Source organism: Prinia subflava, chromosome 12 (assembly GCF_021018805.1).
Source record: "Prinia subflava isolate CZ2003 ecotype Zambia chromosome 12, Cam_Psub_1.2, whole genome shotgun sequence".
In the NCBI taxonomy this organism is placed as follows: domain Eukaryota; kingdom Metazoa; phylum Chordata; class Aves; order Passeriformes; family Cisticolidae; genus Prinia; species Prinia subflava.
This window is the reverse complement of record NC_086258.1, coordinates 5,803,678-5,817,114: the sequence shown is the minus strand read 5'-3', so window position 1 is coordinate 5,817,114 and position 13,437 is coordinate 5,803,678. Positions and strand designations below refer to the sequence as shown.

Genomic DNA, 13,437 nt, shown 5'->3' with positions numbered 1-13,437 from the left:
ACAAGCCACGCCCTCGGACACGCCCTCACAGCTGGGTCATGTGACAGGCGGCGCGGCAAGATGGCGGCGTCCTGCGAGGTGGGTGCGCGTTGGGCTCCCCCGGGCGGGGCCGCAGCTTCGCGCTGGAACCGGGAATCACCCGGGAGCGCTTCCGACACCTCCCGCGGGCGGATGTCGTTCCCGGTAGCGGAGGCTGGGTTGTGGGTGGCATGGCTGAGGGGGACAGGAGGCGGCGGCGACTAGCGTGGAAGGACAGGGCGCGGGCAGCCTGCGGGTTGAGGGGCGTCCACAGCGCTGCGAGGGCGTCGGGAAGAGAGGGAGCGGGCAGGTCTGGCTGGAACCGCAGGGTGCCGGGGCCCGCTCCACGATGAGAGAGCGGCAGTGCCGAGGAGCTTCACACTACCTGAAAGAAGGTGTGGAGGAGGGGATTGCGGCAGGCACAAGGAAACGAAATAACTCTGCGTGAAATACATCGCCTTGCAGATTGTCAGGTCCAAACACTCAACCGGGGTGAAATTCTGCCTAGTCTTGCAGCCAGGCGGGGAAGCTGTCACATGCCATTGATACAAGAGCTGGGGTGCAATCTTAAGGTTGCCAGACTGAGTAGGAGGAGCCGGTCTGTGGTTGGAAGGCGACATTTACTCTGCTTCTTCTCAAACAAACCTCAGGCTTCCCCCTCCCCAGTGCTCAGAAACAGCAGCGAGTAGCACCCCAAAAACGTTATTGGCTGGATGTAGATATTGCCCAGAGCGGTTCTGTTTTATTGACTGTATGATTAATTCTTCTCCTGTTTAGAAATTGATTACAATGACAGAAGATTACACTTGGCACGATGGAGCTGTGTAGCAACAGTGCATGTAATGAAGCTGTTTGGCAATCAAGTATTTCAGGCTATATGAATAAGGATGCCAAAAAGCAATCTATTAATAATTAAGTTTTCAGTACAAAGTCATAAATATCCAAACACTGCAGACACACTAAGAAAGTTTGACAGTACAAACCAATAGTTTCTCAGTAATTCAGCTATTATTTTGTCAGCTTTGTAATCTGGTGTCACTATTCAATACTGGCTGAAAACCCAAAAGAGAACCTTAAATAAACCTCCATGAGGGAGCTGGTGTAGATATTGGCAACTAGACTTGGGAAGCAGAATTTAGTAAGACTTTGCTGCTAATCACCTTAAAGGTGGGCCAGAAAGGACAAAGTAATGCTCTGTTGCACAATGGGATCAACCATAATATTTCCAACAGAAATAAAGAACCTGAGACTTTCAAAAATGCCAGAGGAGGTGCCAGTGTAATGGCTGAGGTTTATATATGGCTGATTATCAAGTCATATATCCACAGAGAAATCAAAGTTACCAGAATGCAATAAATGCTGGTGAGAATTGCACAATGTTGCCAATGCCCACAATTCTTTGAAGAAGATAAGATGAAATTTAACCTAACAGAGTGAATATGCCTGTTGCTGATTATCTGAACTTCTTACCTTCCAGTCCAAAAGTTTAAAGGAAAGTTTGGTTTGCAGGCAGCTGTCAGTGGGCTGTGAGCCTTCACTTAGAGAGGGTGAAGTGCAAGATTGGCTCACCTCACTGGTTTTATTTTTTTTAATTATCTGTGTGTTGACATTAGTAATTGGCACATAACTATCAGCTCAAATTGAGTTTAAGAACAAAATAGCTGTGCAAACACCTTAGCTGTCCCTCAGGGTTATAGATTCCCTGAGATTCTCCTTGGGGTTGGTGTTCCCCAAGGTAATAAGGGTCCCCCAAGGTTGCTGTTCCCTGGGAGTTTCCTCGGGGTTGCTGTTCCCAGGGGTAATCAGGTTTTCAGTCTTCTCTTTGCCCTGGGTGTTTCACACCAGAGGTAGAGACGACAAGTTGAGTCCAGTAGTTCGTGTTATCAAGCTGTTTATTCTTAATTATCTATCAGTTCTTGTCGAGCTTTGCAAGGCGTCCCCAGCAGAGCAGGACACGCGGGGGACTGGGCGGGTCAGAGAGCCCCACACCTTAAGTACGGTACCCTTGACCCAACCACTGTCCGAGACGTATTTTTTATTTACAAAATTTCACCAATACCTACTACCTATGCTAACATGTCAGTTCTACTCTAAGCCAATCTCTAAAACCCAACTCAGCACAAGATGGGGGACGAGAGCAAGAACAAGGAGCACAGGGGCCACTCCCCAATTCCTCCATCTTGTCTCTTCAGCCCCATATACTAAGAATCCTAATTTCTATATTTATATTCTATAATAAACCAGCTACTACTTATTTTAAATTCTTAGGGTTTGTGATTCTTCCTGCATGTGAGTGTTCACTCCCATGGACAGGAATCAGAGTCAGTGTCCTCCTGGGATCTGTGTGGGTCTAACTGAGCCCCTGTACAGATCCCAGACCCCCCTGTCCAGTCTCCAAACCCTCCTGTACAGTCTTCAAACCCTCCAGGGTGGCCAGAGGGATATCCTGGACTCCAACAGCTGTCCAAGTAGTTGCTTTAATTGCTTACCTTTTTTTTTTTTAATAGGAATTGCAATAGCACCGAAGGGAATTCTTCCTAATGGACAACTGAGCGCACTGAGCCTCCTGAGATTCTGCAGGCTGGAGGCAGGCGGGGCTGGAACCATGCTGAACAAGCCCGTGCTGGTGGAGTCCGTGCTGGTGTTCGCCGTGGTGCTGGCGGTGCACGCCGTGGTGTGGGATCGCTTCTCGTGGTGCGCCGTGGCTCTGGCCGTGCAGGCCTTCTACGCTCAGTTCAAATGGGACCGGCTGCTGCGGCTGGGGGGAGCCGTGTTCCAGTTCCGCGGGGCGGCCAACAGCGGCCTCCTGCCCGCCAGCATGGTCATCCCCCTGCTGGGCGTGGTGATGAAGGAGCGGTGCAGGGCTGCCGGCAGCGTGTACTTCGAGCGCTTCGGCGTCGTGGTGGCTTCCACGGGAATGCTGCTGGCTCTCTTCCTGTCCGTCCTAGCAGTTGGCATCACCAAACCGGTGCCGACCAACACTTGCATTGTGACTGGGATCGCTGGCAGTGTAATTATCTACACCATGAAACATTCCTTGACTGTCTCAGAAGTGATAGAGGTTCTAGAAGTGCTGCTCATTTTTGTCTACCTCAGTATGATCTTGCTGTACTTGTTGCCTCGATGTTTCACGCCCGGAGAAGCGCTGCTGGTTCTTGGAGGTGTAAGTTTTGTTCTCAATCAGCTCATTAAACGCTCACTGAATGTAATCGAGGGCAGAGGGGATCCCATTGACTTCTTCCTTCTGGTAGCAGTTGTTGGAGTTGTTCTTCTTGGTCTTTTTTTCACGGTGCTCTTTATTTTCATGGATTCGGGCACATGGATCTCCTCCATGTTTTTCCACATGATGACAGCAGTGTTAGGCTTAGGGGTCATCATGCCTTGGCTGTACCGACTGATCCAGAGGAACCCTTTGTTCTGGCTGCTCCAGTTTCTGTTTCAGACACAGACAAGACTTTACCTTCTTCTGTACTGGACTTTCTTGGCTGCCTCAGCGTGTGGTGTGGTTTTCTACCAGAACGCCAAGAGATCATCTGAATCTAAAAAACACCAGGCCTCGACTATAACCAGGAAATATTTCCATTTCATTGTTGTAGCTACTTATGTTCCTGGACTAATTTATGACCGCCAGCTGCTCTACGTTGCTGCAGTGCTGTGTCTGGCAGTGTTTATCTTCTTAGAGTACATTCGGTACTTCAGGATCAAACCCTTTGGACAAACCCTGAGGCATTTGCTCTCTCTCTTCTTGGATGAAAGAGACAGTGGACCTCTAATCTTGACTCATATTTATCTCCTCCTTGGCATGTCCCTCCCTGTGTGGTTGTTTCCCAGGTCTTGTGCTCCTAAAGGCACCTTGCCTGGGGCAGGAGCACTGGTCCCCTACTCTGGGGTGTTGGCAGTAGGGGTAGGAGACACCATTGCCTCTGTTTTTGGCAGTACAATGGGGGAAATCAAATGGCCAGGAACAAAGAAAACCTTTGAAGGGACCATGACAGCTATTTTTGCTCAGATCATTGCTGTGGCTCTCATTCTGATCTTTGACAGCAGTGTGAATCTGAACTCCAGCTATGCCTGGATTCTGGCTTCTGTGAGTTTGGTTTCTCTTTTGGAAGCTTACACTACTCAAATTGATAATCTGCTGCTGCCTCTCTACCTCCAGATCATGCTCATGGCATAGAAGCACTTCCAGGAACAGAGTTTTCTCCCTTCCTAGACAAAGGTACTAGAAAATGCACTGTAATGAAAGTTCAAAGCTGATCTTTTGGTACAGCAGAGAAAATTGTTGAGAACAGAAATGAAAAAGTCTTATTTAAAATAAAGGGTTTGATTTGGTCTTGTTTTCACCCCTGGCAAAAATAGCCGGATTTATGTTCTAACAGCAACAAACACGACTGATAAAAACAGCACTTGTATTTAATAAACCAATTTAAGTTTCTTCTGGGTGCCCAAGGGAAGCAGAGGGAGAAGAGGTAAGTCAATTAGAGAGGAAAAAATAAACAAGCAAGTCTCTCAGATGTTGCTACCTCTGTACTTTACCTTGTTTTCTGTACTGAGTCCTGCATCTTGTGTTTGATGTGTGAACTCTCATTTCTGTATAAGCACGATGTAAAGCATGTTTGATAATGAGGGTGGGCACAGGAACCAAGTACAAATGTCCAGCCACGTCCAGTCCTCATCAGCAAGAGCCAAAACCACACCACAATGCACAAACACAACTCCAGAATCAGTAGCTGCCACAGATGAGTTATCCAGGGTGGGTGGGGAAGGCTTGGGAATGTCTGACACTGCTCATTCCAGACCATACTAATAAGAACAGTGAATCCTTAGCCCTGAAGTTTGCTTCAGAAAGAAAAATGTTTTCTCTTTCTCAAGATTTAATCTCTAAATTAATTGAAAATGAATATGGAGGGAATATTAAGTGAAGTCACAGCTAAAACCGATTGCACATTAATCCTGAAAGCAGAAAATCTGTTGAAGTCAATAAAATTTTCTATTACACTGTCCTACTTTTCACTTTTTTTCAGCCAGATGTTTAATCAAATAATTTATAAAAACGCTTCTATCAACAAATTGACTAAAGCTGCTGAAGTCCATTTAATTACAATTACAGCTACCATTTTGTGGCCAAAAAACCCACTTCATTTCTATGTATGAAACCCTTCTGTATCAACAGTCTCTTCTCACCAGTTTGCCCAGTGTCCACAAGAACAAAACACAAGTGTCCTTCCTGTCTCCAGGGATGTGTCTGAGCAGGAGATTGTCATTCCAGGATTCTAGTTTGCATCATGCAGTTCACTTCTCACCCTTTTAAAATTCACTTTTGGGAACAGTTTGGGCGAAGTCCAACTTGCACAACACTGTCCTGCAGGCCTGTAGCTCTGAGAGCATGCCTTGGGAGGGAGCATAAGACCAGGGGTGGAGTGAAACCGGTCCCTGGGTCAGCAGAATTGGCTCCAGAATCCAATATTGTGTGTCCCTGCAACAAGCCAGGACTGGAATAGCTGAGAAGCAGCATTGCCCAATTCATCCCCCTGTCTGGGAAGGGCTCCTGGGATTTGGTGCTGCTTTTCCTGCAGATGCCAGAGTTGGCCAGAGCTGGTTACTAACACAGTAAATTGTCAGATACTCTGTAGGAAACCAAACTCAGTAACTGCTGGGCTGTTCCTTTCATATTTAACAGGAGATCCTGCCAATCAACCCAGCTTCTTTTATTTATGCACTTGAAGTAGATGGTTTTGCACACTGCAGGTAGTGGTGTAAGTCAGGATAAATCATGTCTCCTCAGCAGAATTCTAAATTATTAACTCCTCTCATGGAAAGATGCAGACAAGACTTGAGTTGCTTCTGTCACAAGCCACAGCTTTCACCACTGACATCATGGTGACCTCTGGAGGTAGAGAAATTTGCTTTCCTTCCACCCTGCTTCCAACTCTCAAACAAACTGAGGAAAAGGCAGTTTTTGAATGCAGAAACTTTACATTAAATGTTCCTGCTGTTGCCCTGACCCAGCTCCCCAATTTACTCTTGAAAGGGATGAGTCAGATTTGGGTCCACTCTGCTGTGGCCCTCAGCAGCCTTAGGGTTACTCTGATATAATTCCTGCACTGGTGACACTGGGCTCCTATCTCAGGGCTGCCAGTGCTGGTGAAATCACACCTACACAGCTTCTGTTCAGTTCAGGATACAGACTGGAGCTTGCCCGGGGTGTAGCCTGCATTTCCAAACATTCCTTGCTATAAGTTGGTTTGGGTTTGGTGAGGTTTCAGGGATAGAAATTGTTCTTGTGCTTATTTAGAGTTCCAGCTGCTCACCACACAATTTAGCACTGTCCCCATCTGTTGGGAGAAGGTCACATTGTGTCTTCCTCAAAGAAAAGATGATGGAGATGAAAAGGAGAATTTCTATCTTTTTATTTAAGTGTAAAGAGTTTGATTGAGGTTGTTTCCATCATTTTGACAGGAATCTTTAAAAATTGTCACATTTTTAATCACATTCAGAGATAAAACACACAGCTACTGTCTGCCAGAAGTATTTAGAAGACTGATGATAAAAAGCAGACCTCCTGCTTCATTTTACCCACAACAGGATTGTTTTACATCACTGTTATTTGAACAATAAAACAGAAACCTAGGGGTGAAAGTCAAACTTCACCCCACAACATTCACCTGCATGGCTGGAGTCAACCAGCCAAGAAATGCACTTAAGCTCTTAAACACAAGAAAATACTGAGTATCTGCAAGGAGAAACACTTGGTAAGTGGTCCCAGTCAAGGTGCAATGGTCTTAATTGGTTTGTTTTCAAGACTGAAGGTGTTTCCTTACCAAAAGGACTGGGTGATTACTCTCATACTGGCAGGGCTTCTGCTGCAGTAGAAGCTTCTGTCTACTGCAGGTTTTGGGCTGTGATAATGGTCCTGGTTTCCAGGAGGAGGATGAATGAATGCTGGGAGCTGATCTAGTGAAGGTTGTTTTTAAAGAGACCAGGAATGAACAATCAGAAAGGAATATTGGTCAGCTGTTGACTCCACAAACCCATCACTAACTTCAAGTGTAGAGCGATGGAAAAGGCAGTTCAGGAGTTGGCTGAAGCCTAGGGAATAAAGAAGAGGTAAAAGCAAAATTTCAGAGGCTATTCCAGTTCTGCAGGTATGAAACCAACACCAGCTGAGGCCCCACCAACAAACTGACCCCCAGCAGTGATCCTAACTATTGCACTGGGAAGGTTTCAGTTTCCTCAGCCACTTGTGAGGATCTCCTACCAGTTCTCCTTGCTCCAGGTGGTGCCCTTGGCTTCCATCACGTGGAAGGTGAACACGTGGCGAGAAGACTCCGAGCTGTTGAGCTCACTCTTATGGACAACCTCGCCATGGATGAGGATGAGCCCCCCTGTGGGAAAGAATCATCCAGACTGCTCTTTTCCAAAAGATCAGCTCTGGCTTTCCAGTGGAAGGGAAGGTGTGGCGTTAAAATATGATTTTAGCTCCCTTGTGTTTTTTTGAGCTGTGAAGTGCCACATTTGGGGCTGTTTGTACCTTTACTTATAGGCAGAGGTATGAACTGCTTGTCATCATAGGCTGGCTCTGAGCCTACAAACTCTACACACGTGGAGGCACCTGAAGCTGCACGGACCATCCTCCGGGTAATCCCATCTGCAAATCCACAGAACAGGCAAACACACAAAAATTAAACACCTGGCTACATTCTGCACAGCAAAGGAACAATGTCGGTGATTTCTCTTGGCAATGATAGGAACTTTTTTATTACTATATTCACACTTTCCTTAGTAATTTGGTGGAGTCTTTTTCATTAAGTAGAGATTTAGGATTTTCCAGCTGTGGCAGGAACAGATAAAACAGCTGCTTTTGTTTACCATTTTGGCCCCTTCTGTGCATTGCAACAGACCCTTGGGAACACAAATAGTCACACACTTATGCAAAGCCAACCTTTGGTCCATTTGTGCTTTCTATAGGAGCATAAACCATGACAGGAGTACAGCTGGCTCCAGGATTTGAGGAACACGTGGCTTAAAATCTGAAGAGCACTATGATACACTCACTGAGTGAATCTTTAGATGGGCAGAAGTTTAAAGCTGCCCTGTGTGCTCTAGAGGTGGGAAAAAGCAGAACTGTGCTGGTGACCAGCAGTGGTCACACACATGCTCTTACTGGTGTGAGAGCCAGGGATGAACCACAAACAGCCATTCTCCTGTGTGGCATCTTCCAGGGCGATCCAGAAGCCCAGGATCCTGCCCAGAGGCTCCGTGTGCAGGAAGGTGGCATCCTGGTGTGGTGTCACTGCAAGAAGAGATTGTCATTGGGGTCCTTGATGGGATTCAGGTCCTCTAGAAGGACTTCAGGGTTGCATCTCCCTGACTCAGAGCCCTCCCCTGCCCACCCACCTATCACACACGTTAAATCTTACATGAAAATACCACCTTTTACCCTGCTGCAAATATTAAAACAGCTCTTTGTTCAAGCTGCACATGATGTAGAAACTTCTCTGAAAAATGTGGATTTCAAAGATTATTTTAATACTCAACACCAAACTCACAGGTTTAAGTCTGATTCTGAGCCTTTTCCCTGGTAATATTCATTTCCTAAAGGAGCATTATCTGCAGTGTGATATAGAGATAACACAAATCTCACCTTCACCACCAATGCCAGGTTGCTGCAAAGAAAAAAAAGTGATGTGTGAAGAGCTTCACAGCTTCTCACTTAAGAGCATTTCTTGAGTGACAAGACAACTTGAATTACTGTACCTTGAAGATATACATGCTCTGCACAACTACTGGTCTCTCAAGGCCTAGTTTTCTCCCCAGTTCCTGCAAGAAAATTTTCCAAGATTTATATTTTCTGCACACTATTCAGTATTATTCTTTGAAGATAGTTAAATTTCACTGACAAAATTACTCCCTCTGGGAGTGTAGAAAACTAAAATTAACTACTCAGCAATTTATTTTTTCCCCAAAACCATTCTAGGAAGCAATAGCAGCTCACCTGCACCTTGGGGGAGTGGGTGATTTGCTTGAAGACAGGATCATAAGCATGTAGAGCTAAGGGGAAAGAAAAGGCTCAGAAGATTTCAGGAGGAGAAGGGAATGTGGCAGCTCTCAGTGATGAGCTGCAGACACCACAGCCAAGCAAGATAAATTGCAGCCAGAAACTCCCATCCCTCCCAAGATGGATAAACGTGAATTATCACACCTAAGGTGATAGGATACTTATAGGTTATACAATCATCATTAAAGACCATAAATATAATCACTCCCTGGCCAAAAACTGCACACACATAAAAGCCAGTGTACAACAGAGTGAACAAAATGGAATATTATGTGATTCAATATTATAGTACACAAATGACAACCATTACACACGATCCTGAGGCACATGGGTGAATTCATCCTTAAAAACACACCTCTTAAGACCTACCAGAAAAGTGAAGTACTGCAAAAAGGAGCTGGAGCTCATCTTTGGTGCCTTTCAGAGAGCCCCAGCCAGCAGGTCAGAGCGTTTGTGCAGACTCTTGCTACAACCCAGCTCTGACAAATCCACAAAGCAAAGACTCAGAGTTGTGCCTCCAGCTCATCTTGATGACACATGCCCAAGTCCAGCAGGAGCCGCTCTCAAGCAAGGGATGAGACTTGACCAAAATGAGTAATTACAGAAAATAAAACTAGAGAAGGCTTTTGAATTGTTAAGTTGCTGGGTCAGCAGGAATCTACAGTTGTTTTCACTTCCCCTGAGGAAAAGCTGAAGTGTGACAGAATAGCAGCGGGCCTGGGAAGAGGAGAGTGTTCTTCTGAGAAAAGAACAAGAACTCTCAGTACTGAATTTCCAGCTGTAGTGAAGTCTAGTCAGAACAAAGTTCACATTTGCAGGTGCAGGGAATCCTGCTCTCATTTTTCATGTATTGTTTGAAAATAAAAGGGATCAAAATGCAAGTCCAGGAACTGGGAGAGAAGTAGGTCAAACAGACCAGTAAGGGTAAAGAAAAGGTGTTGGTGACACCACAGGAGGGAGGGCAGCTTCAATATCAGCAACCAGCACAGCACAGGACACACGAGAGAGTTTGGTCTGTACTGAATGTCCCCAGGCTCAGGTGGTAAATTTTTAGAGCAAATCTCTTACATAAAAGAACCAAGGGCTGAAGTCCAAACTTTCACATGTCAGTGACTCTGAGCTATTCATCACTGAGAAACCTCTGAGAAGGGATTTTTGAAAAGGCTTGGAACAGAAGATACAGTCCTCTGAGAGCAGAGAGTGAGGGGCAGCATGGAGAGAAGTGCAGAGATAGTTATGTACAGTGAGTAGGGCTGGAGAAATCCTCATGTCTGAAAACCACATCTCTTTTGTCCATCCCTCTCCAAACCCCATCCTTTAAACATACCATGGCCAATCTTGCTGACAGACTTCTCCTTTGGAATTAGAAAGTTACCTACAAAACAAAACCATAATTTAACATTGTTTGAAAAGCAGGAATCATTCCTTGAGCTAGAAACTGGCCCCTGATCCCTCACACAGCCTTTCCCCATCCCTTCCATGTGGCTAACTCAGGCCAGGGCCTACCTTTCTCATCCAAAACACCTTTCTCAAAGAAGAATCTAATCTTGTCTCCACTGTTTAGGAAATAATCCGAGCTACCCTGCCAGAGATAAGAGCACAGTGAAGATAGCATCCTTGTAAAAACATAAATGAATCTTCAATCAAAGCATTAACACTCACCTGCATCTTTTTCCCAGCAAGCCGCAGCATAAACAAAACACAATAAAAAATCACTCATAAAAAGGCTTTCTACAACACCACATGTCTTGGTGCTGATCAGGGCTTTATAAGAATCTCTCTCACAGAGGTTACATTTGCTTTTCTTTTGCTGGCTGCCTGGAAAATAACCAGTTTTCTGTCTGCAGAACATGTAGAAAGTGATCTGTAAGAGCTGCTTGTGGCTACCAGAGCACAGCAGAGCCACACACTGATAAGACTCTTCATAAGACCTCAGCAAACATTTCCAGAAAGCTGGAGAGCAAGTTCCTTTCCCAGAGTTATGTTCAGTTAGAAGGAACAGTCATGTTCCCCCAGAGTGAACCCTGATCAGCATTTTGCCTTTTCCCTGCCTCTTCCCAGCTCTCCAAAACAGGCAGCCCTGCCCTTCTTGGTACCTGAGCCTGCAGCTGCTCCTCCTGCCTGGTGGAGAACTCGGTGCGGCAGTGCGGCGGCACTTCCATCTCCGCGATGATCTTCTGGATCTGACTCCTCATGCTGTCACACTCCTCTGCACTGAAAAACTGCTCCAGGACAAGGAAGCCATCCTTGTGGAACTGGAAGAGACAGGGTGACTGCTCTTCCCCAGAGTGCTCAGGGGAAGCCTCGGGGGAAGCAGCACAAAGCAACGAAAAACAGTTTACAGTGTGAAAGGCATCCCAGCTCCAGCTCTGCAGCCAGGCAGCATGCTCTTAACTTTAATTTCAGGAGGGGCTTCTGTTGCAAAAGATTCATTAAGAGGCTGAAATTCCAAACAGTTAAGAATAATCTATTTCAATCCCTCAGTCTACACAAAACAGAGGAGATCTCATCACAAGAGCTTTTTGTGGTTCAAGGATATCTTATCTAACACCTATAACCAGCAGCTAGTAAAATATGAAGTCCACTAACACAAACAGGGCAGTCATTCCTGTGTGCCAAATCAGAATGAGATTCCTTTACAAGCTGGAAAGCTTTGTTCTCTCTAAGGAAAAAAAACCCTGGGTGATTTCTCACAGTTCACTACACAATCCTTTACAAAATGAACTCTGCTGGCAGTGAACTCAGTTTCTTTATATAGAATACCCTGGAGATTATCCTTTGCCAGGAAGATTTCGAGTTCAGGGATGAGAGCCGAGCAGCACAGACAGAAAGAGCACAGAAGAAATCCCTCCAAGAGCTCTGTGGGACAAGCTGCTCCTGGAAGAGTTTGTAGCCATGACACTCACACACTAAAATTAACATCATACAAGAAGTTGAGGAGAATGTGAAGCGTTCGTAAAGCAGATCTTGCTAGTCCTGCTGACAGGTTAACTAGCAGTGACTGTATCTTACACACAGTGTCACCTGCCTGCACTCTGGACACGCTCCCTCCCCGCAGAGCAGCTCTTACCTGCTGGATCTGATGTTGGCTTACGGATGCCATCGGGGCAGAAGCTCCCCAGACCCCAGCACCGCCACCACGGTGCCACCCGGGCTCTGCAGGGCTGACTCTCCGCCTCTCCACGTGATCCCTGTCCCAGCATGTGATAAAAGCCAGCGCTGGGCAGTTGGACTCTCGCACAGCTCCAGAGGTTTTTGTTCCTGTCGCTAGTCCTTTGCTCCTGGCAGGGACATTCAGGACTGCACAGTATTGCTTTGGCTCTTGGTGGTAACAAAGCACACAAATTTTTTCTATTCAAGTGCAACCTGATGAACATTTGAGCTCCAAGGAGGAACCACTTTTAATTAAGAACCCAGATTTAAAAATAGAGCAGTTAAACGGGTAATTACAGGAGTAAGTAAGATAAGGGGGGGTTTAAAATAAGTTTCAAGTGTGAAGAAAAGATCAAGATGTCTTAAGAACAAATTTAAATCACTGATTCAGGGTGTTACAGAGCCCTTTTTGCTTAGTCAGTGAGTCCTGCCAGCACTTCAGCATATCCCCTGAAAGAGCTCCCCAGCCCAGGAAGTGACAAACAGACTAAAGGGTGGTGAAGAGCTTTCTTTCACTCAGGGTTGGGTAAAACCCACAGAGAATACTTCTGCTATTTTCATTCACAGCTGCTTTTTGGTAATTTGTACCTTCACTTGCTCTGTTCATTCTCCTGCAGCTCCAGAAGTCCCTGTAATATTTACAAATAAGTAAAGCCAAATCCACTCAAAGTTCAAACCAGAGAGGCAAAATGCATAAAGTGTGTCTAAAAAAAGCAGAGAGGGAGAAACAGTTGCCAGCCCAGCGGTGGCGCTCCCAACCAACACATCCCTCCCATCGGGAATCCCTGGGGAAGGTTTTTCTCTGGAAGAAAACGTGTTTGGCTCCTACAGGAAACACCGAAAACACTCTTGCAGCAGCACTTCACAAAAATAACACCATGGGGGCGGGTTCTTGCATCACTCACTCAGCCAAAGCAAAACCCAGCAAAAGGAAGGAATGCAAAATGCTCACAGAAAACTGTTTACATCCCAGCAACTGAAAATCCATTTAAAGAGAGGTTGTTTGAAAAAACTAAGTTTTCTATTCTGTAAGGGAATCGTGGATAAAATCCTTCTGCACCTTACTAAAACTTTTTTTTTTTCTTTAATAAAGAGGAAATTAGGGGTTTAACTTTTTTTCAGAGTTTTCCCTGTACACAGGAGGATATTCAATAGTTTAAAAAGCTAAATTGTGCCAGAGACTTTAATCACTGGGCTACAAACCTGGA

The 13,437-nt window shown here is 45.6% G+C and overlaps 2 protein-coding genes across 4 annotated transcripts; one reads left to right on the top strand and one right to left on the bottom strand.

The window, feature by feature from the left end:
- The first annotated feature begins 14 nt into the window (after positions 1 to 14).
- Positions 15 to 4,361, top strand: DOLK (dolichol kinase). Its single transcript, XM_063409216.1, has 2 exons — positions 15 to 78; positions 2,526 to 4,361. Exon 2 carries the CDS (start codon positions 2,624 to 2,626, stop codon positions 4,193 to 4,195), a length of 1,572 nt encoding a protein of 523 aa, XP_063265286.1. The 5' UTR covers positions 15 to 78; positions 2,526 to 2,623; the 3' UTR covers positions 4,196 to 4,361.
- A 2,052-nt stretch (positions 4,362 to 6,413) lies between these two features.
- Positions 6,414 to 12,340, bottom strand: PHYHD1 (phytanoyl-CoA dioxygenase domain containing 1). 3 transcript variants are annotated; one of them, XM_063409217.1, is made up of 11 exons: positions 12,147 to 12,336; positions 11,173 to 11,331; positions 10,583 to 10,658; positions 10,404 to 10,451; positions 9,014 to 9,069; positions 8,776 to 8,838; positions 8,663 to 8,684; positions 8,183 to 8,311; positions 7,550 to 7,666; positions 7,277 to 7,403; positions 6,414 to 7,107 (listed from the first exon to the last, which is right to left on the bottom strand). In XM_063409217.1, exons 1-11 carry the CDS (start codon positions 12,177 to 12,179, stop codon positions 7,062 to 7,064), a joined length of 876 nt encoding a protein of 291 aa, XP_063265287.1. In that variant the 5' UTR covers positions 12,180 to 12,336; the 3' UTR covers positions 6,414 to 7,061. The 3 variants fall into 3 exon arrangements, with proteins under 3 accessions (XP_063265287.1, XP_063265289.1, XP_063265288.1); XM_063409219.1 differs by lacking the exon at positions 12,147 to 12,336 and adding an exon at positions 11,666 to 11,773; XM_063409218.1 differs by lacking the exon at positions 8,183 to 8,311 and having other exon boundaries at positions 12,147 to 12,340.
- Positions 12,341 to 13,437: the final 1,097 nt, after the last annotated feature.